The 22,375-nt window shown below is 33.8% G+C and overlaps 3 protein-coding genes across 8 annotated transcripts; 1 reads left to right on the forward strand and 2 right to left on the reverse strand.

Annotated features, from left to right (window-relative positions):
* The first annotated feature begins 282 nt into the window (after positions 1-282).
* Positions 283-3,928, forward strand: LOC102615581 (uncharacterized). The gene is made up of 9 exons (XM_006471860.4): positions 283-689; positions 1,329-1,393; positions 1,516-1,564; positions 2,013-2,107; positions 2,197-2,282; positions 2,377-2,436; positions 2,521-2,602; positions 3,044-3,157; positions 3,455-3,928. The coding sequence occupies exons 1-9, from the start codon at positions 503-505 to the stop codon at positions 3,620-3,622; spliced, it is 906 nt and encodes a 301-aa protein (XP_006471923.2). The 5' UTR covers positions 283-502; the 3' UTR covers positions 3,623-3,928.
* A 98-nt stretch (positions 3,929-4,026) lies between these two features.
* Positions 4,027-8,436, reverse strand: LOC102616757 (protein tesmin/TSO1-like CXC 2). Its single transcript, XM_006471865.4, has 10 exons — positions 8,183-8,436; positions 7,389-7,552; positions 6,511-7,285; positions 5,951-6,402; positions 5,791-5,865; positions 5,427-5,607; positions 5,101-5,196; positions 4,965-5,031; positions 4,630-4,801; positions 4,027-4,540 (listed from the first exon to the last, which is right to left on the reverse strand). The coding sequence occupies exons 1-10, from the start codon at positions 8,234-8,236 to the stop codon at positions 4,234-4,236; spliced, it is 2,343 nt and encodes a 780-aa protein (XP_006471928.2). The 5' UTR covers positions 8,237-8,436; the 3' UTR covers positions 4,027-4,233.
* A 4,349-nt stretch (positions 8,437-12,785) lies between these two features.
* Positions 12,786-18,823, reverse strand: LOC102616468 (probable disease resistance protein At4g27220). Of its 6 annotated transcripts, none has more exons than XR_008055093.1 (6): positions 16,142-18,823; positions 15,319-15,408; positions 14,263-14,697; positions 13,309-14,085; positions 13,113-13,213; positions 12,786-13,003 (listed from the first exon to the last, which is right to left on the reverse strand). XR_008055093.1 is itself a non-coding variant. In XM_052442390.1 (6 exons), coding segments are annotated over exons 1-6 (3,786 nt in total). In that variant the 5' UTR covers positions 18,527-18,822; the 3' UTR covers positions 12,786-13,002. The 6 variants fall into 6 exon arrangements, 4 of the variants coding, with proteins under 4 accessions (XP_052298350.1, XP_052298349.1, XP_052298351.1 ...); XR_008055092.1 differs by having other exon boundaries at positions 13,094-13,213; XM_052442390.1 differs by having other exon boundaries at positions 13,113-13,210; positions 16,142-18,822.
* Positions 18,824-22,375: the final 3,552 nt, after the last annotated feature.

Below are 22,375 nucleotides of genomic sequence, written 5' to 3' on the forward strand. Positions count from 1 at the left end.
GAGATTTTTACTTTTATATAAAATAGCGTGACTACTTTCATTAATATTAAAATAATCATCTATATTCATATTTAAAAAATTTATTTTATGTTTATATCTTCAATAAAATTGAGGAAATAAAACCTCCAATCCGTTAGTGACGAATGATTAAACAAATTGTATCATGCTACCTCTCCTTCAAAATAGTGGTAAATTTGTAGACATATTTTTTTACTTTTTTAAGAAAGCACTTTTCAAAGAAGTGAGTGGCCGTAATAACCAAACACAGCCTAGCTCTTCAACAATAATTGGGGCCAAGCGTGCTTCAAAGTCAATCAATGCCCGGCGCTCAAAACTCCACTAAACTAACAAACAACAGATCCAAAACACCGGCTGGCTGAATAGAGAACCCAAACTAAACGACACCCACAACAAAGCCCGACGCTTTCTCAATTCACTCACATTCACGTACATAGATATACACGCTGAGACTCGATACCCAGGAGAGAAATAGAAAAGAGCGATGGTGACGAAGACAGAAGAAACCCAATTGAACCGCTTAGAGAATCAGGTTGATAATGGCGGAGGAGGAGCTTGGGAGTATCTCTGTCTCGTTAAGAAGCTCAAAGTCAGGCGCCCCGACAAGGTCTTGAGGCACGGCTTATCGATCTTGAATGATCCCAAGAAACGGTCCGCTCTTGGCCCAGATGGTGAGTTTGTTTCAAAATTCGGATTTGTTAGCTTGAATATTGAGTGAATAATTTAGCGGAATTGAAAGTTTGTTGATTTGTTCAAGTGGGTCGGATGTAGTTTTAATTTATGTCTTGGTGGGGTTTTAAAGTTTGAAGCTTGATTCATATTTTGGGTGAAGGTGATGTATGTGATTTGGTCAATTGGGTTTGAGACTTGGAAGTTTGATTTGTACTGGCTACGGAAAGGAAGTATATCGGACTGAAAATGTTTGGCTGAGTTTTGAATTTGATGATTTGATGCATTAGTTGCATATGACATGGAGGCTTTGATACTTGATTTGAATTCTTATTGATGAGTTTTGTGGTTTTTTGGTTGTATTTTGTGTCACGAGTTTCAATCTTTATTGTAATTGGGTTTGGATGAGAGTTAAACTGCTCAATAGTAAATAGCTTTAGTTTTGTTTTTTGCAATATATTAATTAAGTTCTGGTTGACTAAGTTTTGAATTCACTGATTTGAGATTTTATTTATTTAGATTATAAGTTTCTGCTCTAGTTTTGTTTTATTTTCCTCATCTGTTTACCTGCATGTTGCTTTTGGGTATTGCAGTTTGTCATATACTTGAAAGTACTTCTAACTAAATAGTATTTCATGCAGTGTGGACTCTATATGAGCAGGTATCAATTGCAGCTATGGACTCTCAATGTCTTGATGTTGCAAAGGTGCAATTCTCTTCATAGTTTTGGCTGTTTTCTTGATTGTCTACTTGATTCTTTACTATCTTCATTTTCTTATTCATGGGGTTCTCTTGAATTTCATGGAGTTTATCTTGAAAATTTTGCAGGAGTGCATAAAAGTTTTGCAGAAGCAATTTCCTGAGAGCAAAAGAGTTGGTGAGTTGAATAACCTTTCACCATATATTAAAGAGTGCATCTACCAGTCCCTATGGTACAATTCTAGACATGATTTGCTTTTGTATATTACTATTAAAGTGATGAGTTATGCATTTTCATGGCCCTTGTGGCCAGATGTCCTGTTTATTTTTAGTTTGTATCTCTGGAAGGAGGGCTATAGCAACATTGTGTGTGATTTTGCACTTCAAAAGTCATATAGCAAAAAGAAGTGTGCTACATCGTTTACTTATTATTGCTATGGTCTTTCTCCTGTAAACTGCATAAATTTTAGAGCACAATTCTCAGATTCCTAATGGATATTGGATATCTTGTTGATCTGCTTGTAAATGCTTTAAGTTAAGGTCAATTGGGAAAGCTTACATAATCAATCTTACTTATGTATGCCTGTTATTGTCTTAAATTCTAATATTTAATAAATGCATCACAGGAAGGTTAGAGGGGATATTGCTTGAAGCTAAGGGATTGTGGGCAGAGGCAGAAAAAGCCTACTCAAGCCTTTTAGAGGATAATCCACTTGATCCGGTAAATTTTGTGACCCATTCTTTATAAATGAGATGCCTGATAAGTATAAGAACTGTTTTATTCCAAACAAGCTGATTTATCTTAAACAGGTATTACATAAAAGGAGGGTGGCTATTGCAAAGGCCCAAGGAAATTTTCCAACGGCCATAGAATGGCTTAATAAGTATCTTGAAACGTAAGACAGCTTTTTTAAACCTTTTTTCCCTCCTATTTCTTATAGTATACAACAGAACAGATTTGCTAATTGCTCTATTTCCTCCATTTGCCAGATTTATGGCTGATCATGATGCCTGGAGAGAACTTGCTGAAATATATGTGTCCTTACAAATGTGAGTGTTCCTCACCTGCCTCTCTCTTTTCCGTCGTACTCCTGATGTAGCTTAGTTTTCTTTGTGTTTTTGTTTGTAAATTAGGTACAAACAAGCTGCTTTTTGCTATGAGGAGCTCATTTTATCCCAACCCACTGTTCCACTTTATCACCTGGCCTATGCTGATGTGAGTGCCTCTTCAATTGGTGTCATTACTATTGCACGTTTAATGAGGAATTTCCATCTTTATTCTGGTTTTTGTGGTAGAGATACTGTATCTGAATAGTTTCTCAACTAACAGTTAGTTAACATTTACTCCTGCTGTAGGGACTGGAGACTAACTGTTAACTCTTTATGAGTTGAGTTGCTTCATGTTTGTATATTGATTAACTTTTTAACTCGAGTATCGTTGCTTGCTTGATGAGATTGGTTAGACAACCACAAACTGAGTCAGTTGTAAATATTTCCTTCGTTCTTCTGCTGGTGCGTTGTATGTATACATACATATGGAGAGATAATTTTTACCTGTGCTGAATTTTGGGACTTGAATGTTAATATCCTTGTGCAACGAAATAATAATGGAGGTGTAACTCTTAATATGTCTTCTTTTGATTTTTCCGATGAACAGGTATTATACACGCTTGGTGGAGTAGACAACATTCTGCTGGCAAAGAAATATTATGCTTCCACCATAGACTTGACTGGGGGCAAGAATACCAAAGCACTCTTTGGTATTTGCTTGGTGAGTTTTCACTTGCATTTGTCATTGGACGCATTATCAAGTAGATAAGAATACATGAATTTATACCTGTAGGTGTATTAGCTGATTTAAACATTTGTTTGTCATTTGCTTCTCTTGCTGGCATTAATCTTCTTCTTTCAGGTTTTCTTCTGCTGCTAAATATCGGCCATTTGATTATTGAATATTAGTCATGTATTCAGTTTTACATCTATAAATACTCTAGAGTTACCGTTTTCCCTTTGTCATTGGATCATAGTTTCCAACTTGCTTAACCAAAGTTTTAATTCTGGATTACAGTGTTCGTCTGCCATAGCACAACTTACGAAAGGGCGGAACAAGGAAGATAAGGAGAGCCCAGAGCTACAATCTTTGGCAGCAGCAGCCTTGGAGAAAGACTACAAGCAGAGAGCTCCTGCCAAGCTCCCTCTGCTTACTTCTGCCCTGAAAAGTTTGAAAACTTCGTAATTCATAATGTTGGCAGATGAAAATTCTAATTATCACCCTACTCCCCAAAATTGGAAGGGGCCATGAGCAACTTAGGGCAGAATTCAATTGAAGTTGGCTAATTCTTTTAGATTTTTATTGACTAAAACAAATTCAAGGTTTTTTTTTTGTCCCCATGTGCTTGTCCTTTCTCGGTATATTTAAGGTCCTTAATACATGAGGACATAAACATAATGTATTTTTTAGATGCCCCATTAGTCAACTAGGAATGTTGTGAGATAATTTATCCCCTCTGCATAATGTCAGATGATATTCTTTTTCTTCTTACTATCTCTAATTTCTGGATTTAATCTTCTTTTCCTTGATGACAACGTTATGCATTGAACAAGAGTGATCAAGTGCTTGCAGTCGTGCGATCGGCTCCCATACATTGAAAATGTCTGCTTTTGTACGAAAATTTGGATGCTAAAAGTGGCAAATTTGAAGATACAGGCAAGGATTTTGCAAATCTTTTGTTATCTCGCAATCTGCAACTAGTTTACTGGCTTAAAGCCTTAAAACGCGAACAACCTGAAAACAGACCAGCATTATGAAGTAAATTTGGCGTACTTTGATGGAGCCTCACTGTAGATTCAATGCTCTCTTGGAGGAGTTACAGATGGGAATGATAGAGCAGATCTCAGAGTCGACCTCCTACTTCTATACCTTGGCGTAGATGATCTGATCACATGATGAGGGGGTGAAACCCTCTTGGAGTTCGGAGAGACTGGAATCAAACTACTAGTTTCTAAGAAACTGTGAATCTTGGGAGGTTTCTCTCCGACAGTTGGCCGAAGTGGCTCCTCAATCTTGGGCTGATCGAAAAACTTTGATGTTTTTGGGCTGGTGCAAACCTTCAGAGGTTCAACAGCAAGAGGAGAAGATCCATAGCACTCATGCCTAAATATAAATAACAGTTGAGTTGAGGGCCTGTGAAAGACAATGACCTTAAACAGTTTAAAACAAATCTTGATTGCTGACAAGCAAACCTGGAAATATCGGAAGAAGGTAGCAGATGATGTGGATGCTCCTCTTCATCCTCCTTCACAGTGTTATCATGTATGTTTGCATCTGATTCACTTTTTGCAAAGGTTTCTGATTCTTCCCCGTCATACTCACCTTCTTCAGCTCCTAATGGGGAAAAGACAGCAAAATTTGGAACTGCAACAGCAAATGTAATATCATGCACCAGCAACCTAGAGTTTATAAGCAAAAATGTAGAACTCGAGTCCAGAGAAAATGTTATCAAAAAGACTATAAAAGTTCTACCAAAGACAACTAAATCTGAAACAAGGGACTATAAGAGCTCCTCATAAACACTTACCATCCTTTCTTCCAAAAGAATTTTTACATCCTTCACATCTGCAGCTTATAGAGCATCCAACACCACCCTTTATACACAAACAAGATTTAGTATCATATACACAAAATATAGATATTATACCGAGGTAAAACACAACCTGAAAGCATTCACAGTATTTTTTTAAGCAGCTTGATCTTTTGCAGTTGCATCCTTTCTTATGTCTTGCTGAAGCAGGAGTCTTGTTAGCTTCATCCTGCATGAATGAATGCAAAGCATGCATGGTAAGGAAACTTAGAAATACATGATATAAGAACCTCTTTTGGTAAAAGGATTTGCAACAAAGCCACCACATCCCAAACCTCATATTTTGGCAACATGACATTGCAATGTGCATCTTTCCTCGAGAACGAGGCAATGCAGAGGATGGATTGTGATGACTTTGATGCTAGACTCATTGCTATAATCTCAGTGATAACATCGCACCCCCAGTTCCACAGTGGAGTCGATACTTCTAATCACTTTTGGAGCAAAAGCAAGGGGATTTCGCAATTCGATCTGTCTGCGTGTCTCCAAAACTTTATCTTCATGAATAGGCTTGTTAAAGCAATCTAGACACAAACAAGGCTCAATACAGTAGAGGCCAGCAGCAAAGCATTCACAATAGCTGTATAGACGCATGTTAGCTAATACACTGTATAGATAATATAAATAACCACAAGTGCCCAGTAAAAATGATTAAAATGGCATGAGAGAGTCAACAAGCAACAATTCATATCATAATTAGGTAATAAAAATGCTTATATTGCAAAACATAAACTAATAGACAAAGAAAATGAAAAACACTTACAGTTTCAAGCATTTTGACCTCTTACAATTGCAGCGCTTGCAGGCCATACTTTCTACATTATGTTCTGGCTTGCACCTGAAAATTAGCGAAGCTTTTATTTCACATTGTAGTCCAAAGAATTTCTGGTGAAATGTCCAACAGTAGTAAGTGCTATACATGCCTCTTTCTTTTGGGGCTACTATGGTTGAATTCTTCAGAACCAACACTTACGGATGGTTGCATAGCATTTTCTACCACATAAACTTCAGTGCTACATGGAACAGGATCCCTCTCCTCGCTTTTGTTAAGCAGATTTGGACAAGATGTCAAAGAAAGAGAAGAGGACTCACAGATTCGCATACTTATTACCTTGCTTCCAGAGGCTGTAGTCTTGCACTTGACAAGTTTACCATCCTTTGATGCAGCTGCAAGAGCATTCAAGTGCAAACCAGCACCAGCTACCATAGATGATGAACTACTTTTGCTCTTGCTTGGAACAAAATGTTTTTTTGTACTGGCATCTTTACAATCAGCTTGTGATAGGTTCGAAGACGTACAATTAGACTCACATGCAACTTTCTTTTTATGAGCTCCTACCATCTCAAAATCCAGGCAGCGCCTTAGTATATTATGCTGATGCACAGAACCAGGCAAAACATGAAAAAAAGTATATGCGCATCCATATTGATTAGTAAACTGACTGCAAAATAGTGTCTATGACAAATGAAACACTGTGTTTACCTTACAGCTAGACTGGCCGCACTTTTCTTCTTCATTATCCATTTTTTCTCTTAAATCACTTACAATTAGCTTATCTAGTAGAGTGCTAGAAAGAATGTCAGGAGTCTGATCTGTATCCTTTAGGTCCCCAATTTCTTCTGGTTGAGTTAATGGTTCCGTCATTTTACTTTGTTTGCAAGAACAACTCCGACTGCCAGTTACCATGTTTACTAAATCCTTGGCGTTATCTTGTGGGAGCTGTAGGACAGTTGAGATAAAAGATATTGCTCCAGTATCTACTGTTTTCTCATCCTGATCTTCAGAGTTATTCTCAACAATGGACAAATTTGAGTTTAGAACAGCATCAGAAACCAATGACACCCAGTCACATCCGGCTACTTCTTCACTTTGCTCAATTCGACAGATTTTACGCAAATTTGTTTTGTTCTCAAAATAGTCTGCTGCTCCTGGATTGTCCTCATTACATTGAACGAATGATGACGACGCTCTGTCCGTTTCTGGCCCTCTGCTTTTCTCTTTCACATCACGAGACACCTCGTTTCTAACTGGGGTGCCACCATCATATTTAACTGTTATTGGTAACTCAATAGCTAATTCCAATGTTTCATCAAGCAGTTTAGAGATAACCTCTCTCGCTGAACTCCCTGGAGTAACACAATCCAGTTTTCCAGTGCAATCATCAAACAGTTGAACAGCTTCTGAATTCCCTTTGCTTATCTTGTTTTCTTTTCCATGTAAAGGGAGCTCAGGCTTCAATATATCTGGGGATTGATTACTAATGATAAAGACAACATACGGTAGAGGACACAAATTGTTATTAAACAATGATGCACTTTTCAACTAAGTACAGGAAACCAAGAATGGGTAATTAGTTTTACCTGCTAAGCGAAAATCTAGACTCCCGAAGGTAACCGATCTTGGGTGAAGCAAATAAAGAAGAAGGCGAAGTAAAATTCACTGAGTTGAATGAGCGATCATTGCGTATGGACTTGATTTGTTCAATGGGTGAAAGACTGCTGATATAATTAAAGACAGGAGAATCCTGCATGTTGACAAGCATCATTTTTAATCAGCATAGAGTCTTAAAAACCTAGTCAGTGGCAAATGATCATGACAAGAAATCTGAAGTAGAAACAGCAGAGCTCAACAAATCACTAAGAGAAAATAAGACCAAGAACCAAGCAGATAGAAGAAAAGCAAAATAACCCATCTCAAATCACCACATGCACAATTTAAGGGGGTTGTGACTTGGTTTTAAACATGATTTAACAAGTGCCACCAGTGAATTCTCAGAGATTGAATTTTCATACACATGTCAAATTTTCAAATCCAACGAATTGTTATCTTTCTGAAGGTATTAACTATGCATAGCATGCTATAAACAAATCATATTATTAGGGCCTTTGTTTGCTGTACACAACATATGTACAGAGGAACAAATCCATGAGCTGAAATCATCATATTCCAAAATATTCTACCCAATCAACACTACAAAACCCTAACGCTAAACAGAATTGGAGCAATTTGCGAAAGCTATTTGTCACACAAAGCACTAGTACCTCAGAACCCAATTTGCAAAAAAGCAACAAAAATGAAAAATAACAAATGCCCAGATGCAAAATCAGGAAAAAATGCTCAAATCCAAACTACAACCCCATAAGCTGAGATTGACCTCAAACTTGGAAACAGAAGCGACAGTGATCTGTTTCTTATCTGGAGTGTCCATTTCTATAATCTACTTTGTCCGTTTTCAGTCGCTCCGCCACAAAGCCTCTTCACTCCGAAGCTGAAACTCGCCACACACTTGCAAAACGAAAGCATTTGATTGATCGAGAGGCGGGAAGGCGGGAAAACGAGAGAAATTTGCTTTTGTTTTTTCTTCGTTTGGTCCTACATGTGCGGGCCCCAGGTTGACAAGCGTTATTATTACTATTTGCATTATTTGAAGGACGCGTGTCATGCAACGACGATAGAAAAAGTGGTGCAAAACTCCAATGGTCACGAAATGACGATAAAATAAAAATATATCGTTAATTTTTCACTTAACATTGGAATATCATATAATTTTATGGTCATTTTCTCGCCGTTACGCCACATTCTTTTGATAAAATAATATGTTAAAACTTTTCTATAATCATGATATTAGAACCCAATTAACTTTATATCTATAAAGAGGTTATAGCTTCATAAAGTAAAATTGTAAAAAATATTATTTTGACTTAATTATCTAAAGAGTAAATATATGATAATTAATTAATAAATTATGTCAAATACAATATATGGACTATGATAAAAAAGATAGACATAATTTCATAAAATTAATATATATGTTTTTGTAGTGCTGCGATTATACAAAGTTATTTTAAAAGTGTAAAGAGTAAAGTATTATTCTAATTAATTTAAAAAAATATTTTATTATTAACCTTTAATGCAACATATAAATTTTTTTCCCTGGCAACAAAGCATTGTTTCAAATAATTATTATTGGATCTAGATCGTGTCCTAGGCATTTTCTCTACTAATCCTCCTAAACTTTTAGGGTATGTTTGGCACGTAGGATTAGATTGGACAAACTATTATGATTGGACTAAATTAGAATGGATTAGATTGGATTGGATTGGATTATATATAGTGCTGACTTATGTTTGGTATGGTATTGGATTAGATTATATTAAATTAAATTTACATAAAATTAAATAGTATTTACATTAATATTTGAATTTAAATATCAACTATTTATAGATATTTAACAAGAAATATTATAATTAATTAAAAATAGCAATTGGGTAGTCATAATTATAATAAAGAAATATAAATTATTTAAATTATATGATATTTCAAAGAGTGATGATACAGCCACAAATTCTTGTACAAACTGATTTGGCATTAATTCATTGGTTGAATGAAAATAAAAAATAATAAAAATAAATCATGTGGGGCAAGAGATATTTAATTCAACCAATTTTATTATGCCACATCAGTTTGTACAAAATAAATTTGTACAATAATTTGTGACTATATTATTACTCTATTTCAAACGAGAGATATAATTTCATTGAATAAAATAAATAAAACTATTCAAATAATAAATAAATTAATTAATTTTAAGTAAATCATGAATAAAAAAGAAATTAATTAATTAAAAATAATAAATAATTAAATAATTTTTAATTTATAAATAAAATGGTGTAATAAATTATAGAAGATACTATAAATACACAAATATTTTTTTCACATTATCTAGTTCTAACTAAACACACATAAAAATTAGGATTAGCAATCCCATGAATTTAGGATTAAAATTTGAATTTAGTCCATTAATCCAATCCAAGTGAGCATGCCAAATATGGTATTAATATTTTATCCCAATAATAAGTCCAATCCTACACTTAATCCTACCTCCCAAATATAACCTTAAGGATCTATTGACATGTGTCATTAATGAAATTAAATGGCTAAAATTTTGTTTTAATTAATTTTTACCTAAATAGACGTCAAAACTCATGTGTGACTTTTGTTAAATTTTTTCTTACAAATTCTTTTCCTCTTAATTCTTTATATTTTGACACTGATTTCCAGCAAATTATTAAAAAAAAAGGAGCACAAATTGGGAAAAAGTGATTGACAACAAGGTTTGCACCTTAATTTCAAAATTTTCCTTTCTTTAATGTTTTTGTGGGTTCTAAAATTGTTGTTTTCACTCTAAGTTGCAATTCAATGAACTATGTTAGTGTTGCTACTTATAAACTGCTATTACTGGGCATATAATTCTATTGCTACAATTTTACTGCTATTTAGCTATTTTTCTGAGTTTATAGTTGCTGTTCTATTGTCTTTTTGGGTTTGTAACTGCCGTTTGTTGTTTTTTTAGGTTCTATAGTTGCTGTTTTGGGAAAAATAAAAATAAATGTGATCTTGAATTCTTTAACTACTATGAAACAATTAAATTCTTTAGCTGCTGCATTTTCTGCTGTATTATTATAGGCGAGATGTGTGTCGAAAGGGAAAGAATTTGCCCCAAAAAAAAAAATTGACAAGAGTCACATGTGAGTTTAGATGTCTTTTTTAAGTAAAAATTAATTAAAATTAAATATTAGTCATTAATAACACATGTCAATAAATTTTTCAAAGTCTAAGAGGATCCGATCTATTATTTACTCTATAAAAGGAAGTTCCTTGAAGACAAGAACAATAAATAAATTAATATAATGAATTTATTCTTAACCTAGTCTAAATTGAGACTAAAATTTTTTACTTAAAAATTTACTAGCTAGCTTGACCTTGATGGGCCAGCTATGGCCCAAACACATTTCTCCAAATTTATTAATATTTTTGTGCATAGCAATTAGGGATACAGACAGACTTTTAGCCTCTTTTTTCGGTTTACCACTCCAGTGGAAATCTTCAATAAGATTAAACATTGAATATATCTAAAATATTAACAATATTTGTACTTATATTTAACAAAACTAGAGTAATATATTGATTAATCTACATAATTTTGGGCGGGTTCTTATGTAATGTTACAATTAACATAGATTTTTTTCACGGTATAAGGCAAATCTTGAGAATGAACCCATTTCAATATGGTTTCCACAATAAATGAACCCACTTTACTACCAATGAAAGGCCTTGACTCATATATATCCACCTGGAAAGAGGGGGGGGGGGGGAGAAGAAATCTTCTAATTTCTTTCACCATCAACAAAATCAGTGAAACACATACTAATTCAAAATAAAATAAACTTTGTGAATTGAAATAATGCCTGCTCTAAAGAAAATGATAACTGCTATTCATTTTTCTGAACTGCTGATAAAAGCTTCTGCTATTTACTTCGAAAAAATTGAGTAACTTCAAATTTTGAGTTTAGGCAAGAGGATGAATGGTAAAAGTGAGACATTTTAGGGGAAAAGAAAATACTTGAGAGGCCAATGAAACATTCAAAAGATTGAAATCTAAATGAGCAAAACCTCATGGCCTTGATCCAACAATTCCACTGCTGTTGACATGCCTGCAAGCCCAGCTCCAATAATAGCCACTTTCAGCTTTGGTCCTCTATAATGTTCTGGTTCTGGTGGAAACAAACACTTGGGAGCTGCCAAGTATACCATTCAATTATCCACAGGGATATTGGAAAAACATACATGTTTGAAAGTGCTAAACATCAAATGTCTCCCGAAAAAAATACAAAGCACAATTGCATAAGCATTTCATTTCCCAATAAATTTCAAGAATACAAAATACTTGGTCTGTTCTTGAGTTCCTTTAAGAAAATTTCCACTAGAGAGCACGCAAGCCACTCAATAACACTCCAAAGTCAGATTTTAAACGTTATCTTGATCTATAAGTACAATCCATGAACCATTCTGCCACAAATTCAATTAAAAATTATTCAAGTAAAATGCCAAATTCTCCATCAATAGCCTCAAAAATTCATAACTAGCAAACACTTGTATAATACAGTAATTTGAAACTTGAAAGTAATACATTAGTAATACAGAAAAATGGAAAGAAGTTAATATAGAGTAAGTCGAGTACTTGACAATCAAAAGTAATTTACTCGAGGTTGAGTAAGGATAGTACGATACTTTCTCAAGTTTTCTGAGGACATTCATGTGACATTGGACTATTGATTATAGTTAGAGAGAAGTCCAAGGATGTAAGTGATGGTGATAGATTCACAATTCTTTTGAAGAAAATATTTTATATAAACTTAATTATATGGTATAAAATGATTGGCCTTAATAAAATTAAAAAATAATAAAAATATTATTAACAACGGCACAAAATGCATGCGATAATGAAACAATGTGCCATCTTTAAACTAATATTATTAGAAACTATAAGTGAAAGTTTTCAGAAAACATATGATAAATTTTTCTCGGAATTTGTTTTCTCCTTTGTTTTGATTTACACGAGAGATAGTTGTAAAGCGTAAAATTTTAAAATCCGTAACAAAACAAAAACTTACATGGGTTGAGCGCACCATGTGCATACCAAATTAGAAAAGATTATAAGTAAATTAAGATTTTCAAAATTTGACTAGTATTATATTACGTACATCAATATAATATAAATTTGTTATATATATGTATATATTTTACTCTGTAACCAATGCTTTCAAAAACTTTGTACTTGTATGTTTGAACAACTTTTTTTGCTTTTTATTTATATGGAATATCATTTATGTTTACATAAATTTTCATATGTACCTAAATTAAGCATTAAATACACACACTTTGGTAAGACACATTTCTAGTATCAGATAATGATATTATATTGAATGTAATGCTTCAATGAATTTTATTACTATATACTAAAATACTCAACGATCTTCATTAAAAAAAAAAAAAAGAAATTGCATGATTAGAATGATTAAAGTCCATTTAATGACGAGTTTCATCATTGACTGTGTCGAAACACAACAGCAATCCACAATACACTCAACACGAGAGGCGCACACAAGCATGCATGAATCTTCCACCATTAAACCTGAAATCATAAAATGAAAGAAACAAGATGAGTGTTGTTTTACGGTCTGAAAGCCGATTCGAAATAATAATAATAATAATAATAATAGACCTTTGTTAATAGTTACTACTAGTGGTCACTGCCTTGACCATCTTCCTTCTCTGTATCATCGTCCTCTTCCAAGCCGCTGTCATCTGACCAAACCCCAGCAACCATGGGAAAAATCACCTACTTGTTTTAGGAGCAGGAGCAGGAGCAGGAGGAGGAAATTAAGTTAGGGATTTGGAGTGAGAGGGAAAAAGCTGATTGTTGAGAAATATATATACCTTTTGTATGGTTGTGTTAAGGTCGCCCTTCCAAGCCCAACGTGCTTCACTCCGCCGCTGCACTTCGTGTAATTTGGGTGTACTTAAATTTCCTTCAGAGAAAATCTTCATATTGGGGCAATCATCCACCACTAATCTTTCCAAAGATGGGAACTTGAAAGCACAATTGCCAGAGCAGAAGCTTGTCAAACTTTTTAAGTCTAAAAGCTTCAACTCCTTCAATTCTCTGAAAGTAATAACCTCATCTTTTGCCACAACATCATCCACCAGCACTATTTCTGTTATCATAACGCATGATTTTATCTTCATATATCTAAGTCGCACCAGAGACTTTGCAATTGAGGATGTTAATACGATTTTCAATCTTTCGCAACTGAATACCACCAGATTTGTAAGATTCTGAAAGGATGTCGACGATGGCACTAGATTGACCAAACGGTCACACCCCTTTACACGTAGAATAACCAAGTTGTTCGTAACAGAGGACTCCCTTATCAAAATGTTCTCCAGATGATAACAATTATTTGCTTCACTTATTTCTACTGCCATACCATTTTCAACCTTCTCTTTCGGCGACCGGCCACCATATCCTTGTATTTGGAGGACTTTCATTGTGTGAAGTCTCTGGAGGAAGTCATCAAGTGATACAATAGTCGGCTCATCAACCAACTCCACAAAAAGATATTTTAGTTTGCAAAGCAAGTCTTCAAAAAATAGATATTTATTTGTTCCTATGTACTTTGCATCAACTTTCAACTCTTCCAAATTAGGGAATACCTGGGAGATCGATCAGAACCCAAAAAAAAAAAATACAAGATGAATCAGTTGATGAGAATTATAAGTTACCACTAATTTATACAATATATTTTATTCAATAAATCAATAAATACAAGATAAACTTTCACAGTACATACATAAGAATTGAAAAATTGATTATAAAATTCTTGTACGTACCCTTTCCGTCAAGATATTAGTAGTTCTTTTGCATCTCACCATGAATTCAGGACATCCAGATATCCCTAATTCTTTCAAGGATGGAAATTCAAGATTATCAAGATCTCCAGTGCAGAAGCTTGTGAACTTTTCAAGATCAGACATCCTCAGAGATTGCAACTGGGGAAACGTTACAATATTATTCTTCATTTCTTCTTGGTTGTCCACGACTATTAACTCTTCCAAGACAGGACATTTGACTATCATAATGTGTTGGAGTCGAACAAAGCTACTAACTGTAGAAGATGAAAATAGACATCTTAAATTCATACAGCTGTACAGGGTCAAGCGCGTTAAATTCTGAATACCACAAGACATGACTGCAACTTGGTTCAGCCAAATCCTCTCAACATTTATTGAATACAACATCAACTCCTCCAAATTTGGTAATGCAACCTGCACGATCAAAAAATTAACTTGTTAATTACAAGCAACAATGATTTCTGTTGATGGACAAATCAATAAAATTACTCTTTCTCTGTTTATAGTTCTTTTCAGTTTTTCATACAAACAACCGTTAATCAAGTTTTCCAAATTATTCCTTACTAAATTTTGGTTGATTCGCAATAGGACCTACTATCCAGCGCGAGCAGTTCTCGGGGATTTAACTACTGGCACCTCGATTATATAAAAATTTAGACGGCGGCTAATATAATTTATATGTATTCTAATGACGTATATTAAAGAAAATGATTAACCATAATTTCAATCAACTTATTAGTCTATATATATATATATATATATATATTCAGCGATTACAACATATTTAGTATTCCGTAACATGATGTTTATAATAATAATTATTATTAATTCACTTATTGTGTCAGAGTATCTTTTCTTTCTCTAAGAATGTATTTGTTACACCCTACTATACTTCGGATGAAAAATTTAGAATAATTGTGAAATATAATTATTAATCACTCTTTGCCATATTTGTTACCAAACAGGAATATAACAAAGAAAAAAAAACAAAAATTATAGAGAATTAATAAGACGATTCACTTATTAATAACTGACCTTCTCAGGGAAAAGCGTATTATAAATTTGGACATTGTCTTCCAAAATGATTTCATGTGACTGCAAATCATTAGCTGATTCCTGTTGTCTCTGTTGACATTGCAGGTGTCTTGATTTTAGAGTGTAAACTTAATTGTGAGCACAATCTTAATGCATAGATACAAGATCTTTAAAAATTAGTATAAGAAACTTAGCACTAAATCCAAATTTGATATTTTGGATTCCATGATTAAGATTTTTTAAATAAAAATTTAATAGAGTTAATTTAAAAATAAAAATTAAATATGAAAAATAAACTTGCAATTATGGATTTAATTTTAATAAATAATGAATGTTCTCTTTATATTTTTTTAAAAAGGTAAAAGAGCGTACAAAGCCCAAATTCATTTTTTTAAGTCCTTTACTCTCCCATGATTCAAACTTGGGTGGTTGTAGGAGGACTGAAAATATATAAGACAGTTAACTTCACTTTTTTTTTCTTTTTTTTCTTTTTTGTTGAGAGAAAAGAGAAGAAGGATATTACAAAGCATGAAGCTCGTGCAATATAAGGGCAATTATGGGTTTTTCTTTGAATTAAAATGGTAAGATTCTGAAGCTAAAAGATTAAAATATTAATTAAATTGCAAACATTAAAGATTTTTTTTGCAAATGGTTGCTTTGAAAATGAGAATAATATAATATTTGAAGACTTTTCAAAATTAATTACTGTGATGCACTAGAAATTTCTAGCTTTAGTCTAATGTATAAATTGACAAAACGATATTCGAATCCCAGGTGAAAAGAACCCTCTCATACCAATTATTTAAATTAGGAATGATCATACCTTTGACTCTGCCGGATTGAGGGCGAGCCAGAGACGCTTGAGATGGGAAGAGCCCACTTTGACTAATTCATTACGAAAATAATCGACATCTTGCTCTTGCAATCCCCATAACTCAAGGTCTTCAATTCTCTGCAGTTGCACGATCAGCGAATCCTTCAAGCAAATCTTGTTATTTAGCTCGAGACTGAATTCACGACACCCAATGCCGGTGCTCTCCCAATAGCCATCATCTCCAATGCGTATGCTGTACCTTTCCAGCTTCTCCAAGAGCAGGCCTCTGGGCAGAGTGCTGACGTCACGGGCGCGTAATTCCAAAGAGGTCAAGTTGGGCAAATGCTTCAACTCCTCAAGGCTTGCATTCTTAACCCCTTCTTCCACCTCCACCTCCCAAGCAGCAAAGCTTTTATGTATATATAGTTCTTCTAAACGGGATAATTTTGACAGTATATTTGGTGGAATAACTTCTAGGTCCTCACAATGTCTCAAATCAAGCAACTTTAGCCAAGTCAATTCACCTACTTCTACCGGCAACTTCTTAATATCAGAATCTCTTAGGCAAAGGATTTCTAGTTTCTTCAAGTCTCCTACAACACTTAGATCAGGCAGGTAGCACCAACACAAACTCAGTGTTCGAAGGTTTGACAGGAGACCAAGTGATGAAGGCAATGACCGTAGATCCATGTTAGTCAAGTTTACAACTCTGACCTCGATCATGCTCTTGAAAAAGTTGTCTGGAATTGTTACTCGTGAATATTCCCAAGGATCATCACTTATAAAAAGAAGTTCGAGCTGAGGACATTCCAGTACTTTAGGAAGCAAATTAGTGTTGATATCATGTAAGACGATTGAAGTGCAATGCTTTATTGCACTTCCGTCTGACCATTCCCTGCAACCATCAACCTGCTCATTTGTAGCAGTAAACACATTTCGTTCAGTAGATGCAATTGATATGGCGACATCGCGAACTACATCATGCATAGAAAACAACTCTTTCTTCTGGCTTATATGGTCAAGCAACATACAAGAAGCTTTGAGTGTGCGCACCAATGTATGTACTCGATTTCGTGCTACTTCAATCTTATTCACACCTTGAAATAAACCCAATCCCATACCACACATTAACAAGTCATCAATAGATGCTATGGCTGTATATCCTATTAGCAAAAAGATGTTCTTCAGCTCCTCCCTTCCTAGTTTATTGTAGCTCAACTCGATAGCTTTAAATGCGGCTGGCTGTACATCCTTAAAATTCGATGAAGAAGGCCTTCTTAGCTGTTCCAATGCATCCTTCCATTCACGTATGCTCTTGCTCCTTAATGCCCTTGCAACCGTCACAATGGAAACTGGTAGACCTGCACATTCCTTTGCCACATCCCTTGCTACCTCTTTCAATTCATTACCTTCAACATAATCACCTGCCATCTTCGTGAATAGACTCCAAGCTTCATCTTCTTTTAAAAATCCAACTGGGAAATTTTTTCGAGACTCCATCTCTCCAGACAATACTTCTTCACTCCTTGCCGTGAACAGCACTTTACATCCCATGTGATCATCTCCGTGAGGAATTCCGACATCCAACAAATCAAGATTTTCCCAAATATTATCCAAGATTACAAGGATCCTCTTCTCTCTCTTCAGTCGATCATAGAGTCTTCTTGCCCTACCCGATTCACTCTCCTCATCAAATTTTAGACCTAGTTTATCCGCGATTTCTCCTTGAATCTTTCTTACGTCTCGACTCTCAGACACCTCAGAAAAAACCACCTGATCGAAAAGCTTGTCACACTCTGCTTTTCTAGCAACTTCTTTAGCTAGCGTCGTCTTTCCGATTCCGCCCATTCCATAAATCAAAAGCATGTTGACATTGGGATTTTTTAATGCATCAATTATTTCATTCAGAATGGACGTTCTTGATTCAAAGGCCTCGAAGTCTTTGTTAGGCATAAGCAAGGTATCCTCCGGAATGATGCTGTAGGAAATACTATTAACTGGTCTAGCGTCCCGGACTTTGACAACAGCCTCCTTCTGCCTCTCTGCTTCCTTGCTAAGTCGAGGGCGGGTCTTCAAATTAGGACATAACCCCTTGAAACAACGCTTATTTGCAGTGGCTTCATCTTCTGTAAATTTATCTGCCTCTTCAATGACACTGTTGGCCGTTGCAAGCCAATTCTCAACGTTCTCTTCAATCTCTTCTCCTTTTCTTTTAGCCTCATCAACCTGGTGCTCTGTACTCACCCTCTCAGACTTTAGTTTCGCAACTTCAGTGTTGAGATTCTGTAAGTTGCTCGTGTACTTACTCTCACGCAAATAGCTAATTTGGCGATATGCGGGAGGAGCCAAGCACTTTACAACTTCTAAAACAATCGTAAGAATGATTTCAGCCATCTTCAGTCCTTTGTCCTTGTCTCTCTATCTCTCTTTTTCTGAATTTTGGAAAAACAATTCAACAAGTGACCGCAACAAGATGGAACACAAGTGACCACAACAAGATGGAACAAAATACAAAGGGTGGATGGAGAATAAAACAGAGACAGCGTCACAGCTGGACACAACTAGATAGAGAACAGAGGAAAACCAAATAACAAGACTTAAGATGACAACAAACAGAGGCCGAGGTGGATATATATACTTGGAGAATAAAATTCAAGAGCAAAGCGAGTGCTGGGCTGCAGTTTCTTAAGGAGATTTATATATCATCCTCAAAAATAAATATTTTAAGGTAGGTATTTAGACTATTTCATCATAAAATAAATGTAATTAATTTTCATAAATATGTGATATCAATATTTATTTATTTTTTTAATTACTGATGGCCTTTGAATATACGATACATATTACTAATTCAAAAAATAAATTGTGATTATTTGTTAATGTATATGATTACTTGTGATGGTAAACAAGGTAGATATGGTATATTTTGAAGTAGAAAAAAAAAAAACAAAAGAAAAAACAGAGCTTTTACCATTGCTTGCCTTATCATCTTTTAAATTAAAGTTATCATTCTTTTTTTTTTCAAGTTGCCAACTCATACGCATTTTCTTTTATTGAATTTGAAGATCAATGATTATAAATTTGTGTGAAAATTTTAAGCCAAAATTTTAAATTAAAATAATCATTAAGTTATTAAAAAATAATAACTTAGTATAACAAATATTATATCATATACTTTATTGCTACAAGATTACAAAACCTTATATTATATTATGTTTCCATATTTCTCCTTTATAGTGAAGACTCATACTTTTTCTCTAGTAGATGTTAAAGTATTGGCTTAAACTTTTTAACCAGCACAGTAGACCCTTAAGCCTATATATGCTATGATGTCCCTCTTCCCTCACAGATCAAACACTATTTTTCAAAATATTATATCTTTAGACTTAACAAAATATCTTTTAACCATATATGTACAGTTTGTTTGATCTCTTTTAAATATTGGAGATTACAACAGAACAGATGCGAATTAGCAGTGACGCTGAGTTTAGAAGATTGAAGTTAAGAAAATTAAAGAAAGGGTAAGGATGTATTTTCAAAGTGAATTATTGAGAGATCTTTGAAGATTACTTCCGTCAAGAGCTGGGTCCTATACGCTTAAGCCTTTGTCCTCCAGTCAACCATAAGACAAATTATTATTGAGTGTGAGCAGACATTAACCACCAAATTTTCAAACTTGTGATCCTTATTGAATCTGCATTCCCCTTTACAAAAGTTTAAAAAAAAAGTGCAAATAACGAAACAAAATTCTGTTCCTTGACTGCAAGTGCTGTCGGCATTTTCAGACTTGTAAGACCCTTCTACTTGCAAGATACCACTGAATTTGTCTTTTTTTTTATTTAAATTACACTATATTATCTTATATTTTATAAAAAAATTAAGAAATATTATAAATTATAAATTTTTATATTTAATATTCTCAAAATAAATTATCAAACAAATGATTCATTTATTATTTTTTCTTTTAAATTTTTGTTATTAAGAAGATTTTTAGATATTAAGCGTGAAGGGCTCCACTGATCGCTAATTTTGCAGCAATTGCCCTTTTCTTTCTCCCCTAATTGTTTTGAAAAATATCTAGTCTCATTCAGCGAAGTATCCAAGGCCAAAGGGCTAAAAGATGGGACACCCACATGTGCTTCTAATTAAAAAGGGTTATTTTTCGCTACCCCACATGTTTTGACAAATCATATTGTGTACCCATTTGTTTCAACAATCATCAGTGTGCACCCATTCTGTTAAATTCAGCCGCTTAGTTTAACCAATCAAGGGTAAAATGGATATTGTACAATAAATGAATAAAAAATCAAGTTAAACTGTTTGCACAGAAGAAAGAGAACAAGACAACATCATTTCTGAAAAAACAACTCCATCTCTGCAAATCGTACCATCCAAGAGCATAAATCAAAGCAAATATGGAGGGAAAATATTATGTGTTGGAGTTGATGTTCTTATATCCCCATCTAGAGTAAGAGGTTTTGACGTGGTAGCGTCTTATGACACCATTGTATTACAAGTTATCATTGGTAGTTTTTTGGCAGAAGGCTGGAAGGAGTCAATATCATGGATGCAACCAAAACCATTGTCTTCTTCTATGCCAAAATTCATCCTGGAAGCATCAGCAATTGGAAGCCCACCATCACATGGAAACTTAAGTGAATCATCTGGTGGACCTGGAAGCCCTCTAAACCACAGCACCGAAGGAGGCTGCAGTAACAGCAATCCGCCAAGCATACTGAATATGTGGAAATAGAGTTGGTGTTGTGTGATTCAGCATCCGTTTTTATTTTTTAACATGCATATTAACAGTGACTGGTGGCATTTTTGAAATTTAATGATTTGAAATTCAAATTGGGGACAAAATCACCATTTCACAAAATAATTGTCAGAATGGTTAAAATAAACGGCTGAATTTAACGGAATGGGTGCGCGGTGATAATTGTTGAAATAAGTGAGTTTACGGTAAAATTTGTCAAAACATGTGGGGGGTGGCCAAAAATAACCGAATTAAAAAATCTAAAGTTAGGGGGACCATAACTTACATTTAATATAATTTATGATAGGAGTCCACTTATGTTACCACTGTACAACAGGTTTGGTCTTTTCTGACTCAGTTGCTGTAAAAGTTTGTTGAGCCCCTTGTACTCGATATTATTTACTATTTATTTATAAGTATTATAAAAATTTCTGCTTACTTGTTAAAACAAACCTCTCGGCCCCACTCCCCTTGTACTCGATATTTTTTACGCGTTTCTCTTTTCTCACCCCCCACGTGAACACTTTTGCCTTTTGCTCGTTCACGTGAAAGTCAGTTTAGAATTTTGATCTTATTTCACAAAGCTAATTTTTTTATCACAAGCAGGAGAGAAACCGCATTTCTTAGCAGTAGTTCATCACTGTAGTAGCGAGCGAGTGAGGAACCAACAATTCTCAAAAAATAATTATAAAAAAATGATCACATGCTATAATTAATCATTGACAATTGACAACATTACTCCCACCGAGCAAAAGTTAACAGCATCTTCTCCCACATTTTTTTTAAAAAAATTGTATTATATAACCCACCAAAATCCAAAAGTATAAAGAGTCTTTCCATATTAAAATTAATAAATTACTTTTTATAATGAGAAATTAAAATTTAAAATAAAAATAATTAATGATGTTCATTTTTTAAAATAAAAATAAAATTTATAAAGTCTATATATTTTTAAAATTAAAGAATAAAAACTTATTTTTTTTATGGAGAGTGTTGGAAATTAAGTTCTTATTCCTTAAACTCCCAATTTTACCTCACAAAAATTTTATAAGTTCACTTTTATCCTTAATTAAAATATTATTATGTTATTATTATGGTCATTATTCTTATTTTTGTAGTAGTAGTTGTTGTTGATGATAATACTTGATAATAAAATTAATAATAATAATGAAAATAATAATTATAATTTTAACAGCTACAATAATAATCATTAATATTATCATTGTTGTTGTTATTATTATTATTATTACTATCCTATTATATTATTATTATTAAATAATTATTTTGAATAATAATAATCATAATTATTATAACAAACAACGACAATAATGAACTAAGGTCATTTTCATAACTTGTAACAATTCATTTTTTATTGCAAGATAAAGTAAACATATTAATAACAATAAATGTCATTTCGATTTTGATTGGTACAGTTAAAGTAAATAATTTATTCTTATTCATATTTTTCATTTTAATTTTAATTTATT

Source organism: Citrus sinensis, chromosome 5 (assembly GCF_022201045.2).
Source record: "Citrus sinensis cultivar Valencia sweet orange chromosome 5, DVS_A1.0, whole genome shotgun sequence".
NCBI classification, from domain to species: Eukaryota; Viridiplantae; Streptophyta; class Magnoliopsida; order Sapindales; family Rutaceae; genus Citrus; species Citrus sinensis.

Bases quoted from the DNA above. Each gene is read 5' to 3' on its own strand.
- LOC102615581 (XM_006471860.4), top strand. From the start codon at position 503: ATGGTGACGAAGACAGAAGAAACCCAATTGAACCGCTTAGAGAATCAG. The intron at 2,437-2,520 runs GTGAGTGTTCCT...TTTGTAAATTAG, and splicing joins ATATATGTGTCCTTACAAAT to GTACAAACAAGCTGCTTTTT. The intron at 2,603-3,043 runs GTGAGTGCCTCT...TCCGATGAACAG, and splicing joins ATCACCTGGCCTATGCTGAT to GTATTATACACGCTTGGTGG.
- LOC102616757 (XM_006471865.4), bottom strand. From the start codon at position 8,236: ATGGACACTCCAGATAAGAAACAGATCACTGTCGCTTCTGTTTCCAAG. The intron at 6,403-6,510 runs GTAAACACAGTG...TCTGTGCATCAG, and splicing joins GCGGCCAGTCTAGCTGTAAG to CATAATATACTAAGGCGCTG. The intron at 5,608-5,790 runs GTAAGTGTTTTT...GCGTCTATACAG, and splicing joins AGGTCAAAATGCTTGAAACT to CTATTGTGAATGCTTTGCTG.
- LOC102616468 (XM_052442390.1), bottom strand. From the start codon at position 18,526: ATGGCTGAAATCATTCTTACGATTGTTTTAGAAGTTGTAAAGTGCTTG. The intron at 15,409-16,141 runs GTATGATCATTC...CAATGTCAACAG, and splicing joins TCAATCCGGCAGAGTCAAAG to AGACAACAGGAATCAGCTAA. The intron at 14,698-15,318 runs GTCAGTTATTAA...TTGATCGTGCAG, and splicing joins ATACGCTTTTCCCTGAGAAG to GTTGCATTACCAAATTTGGA.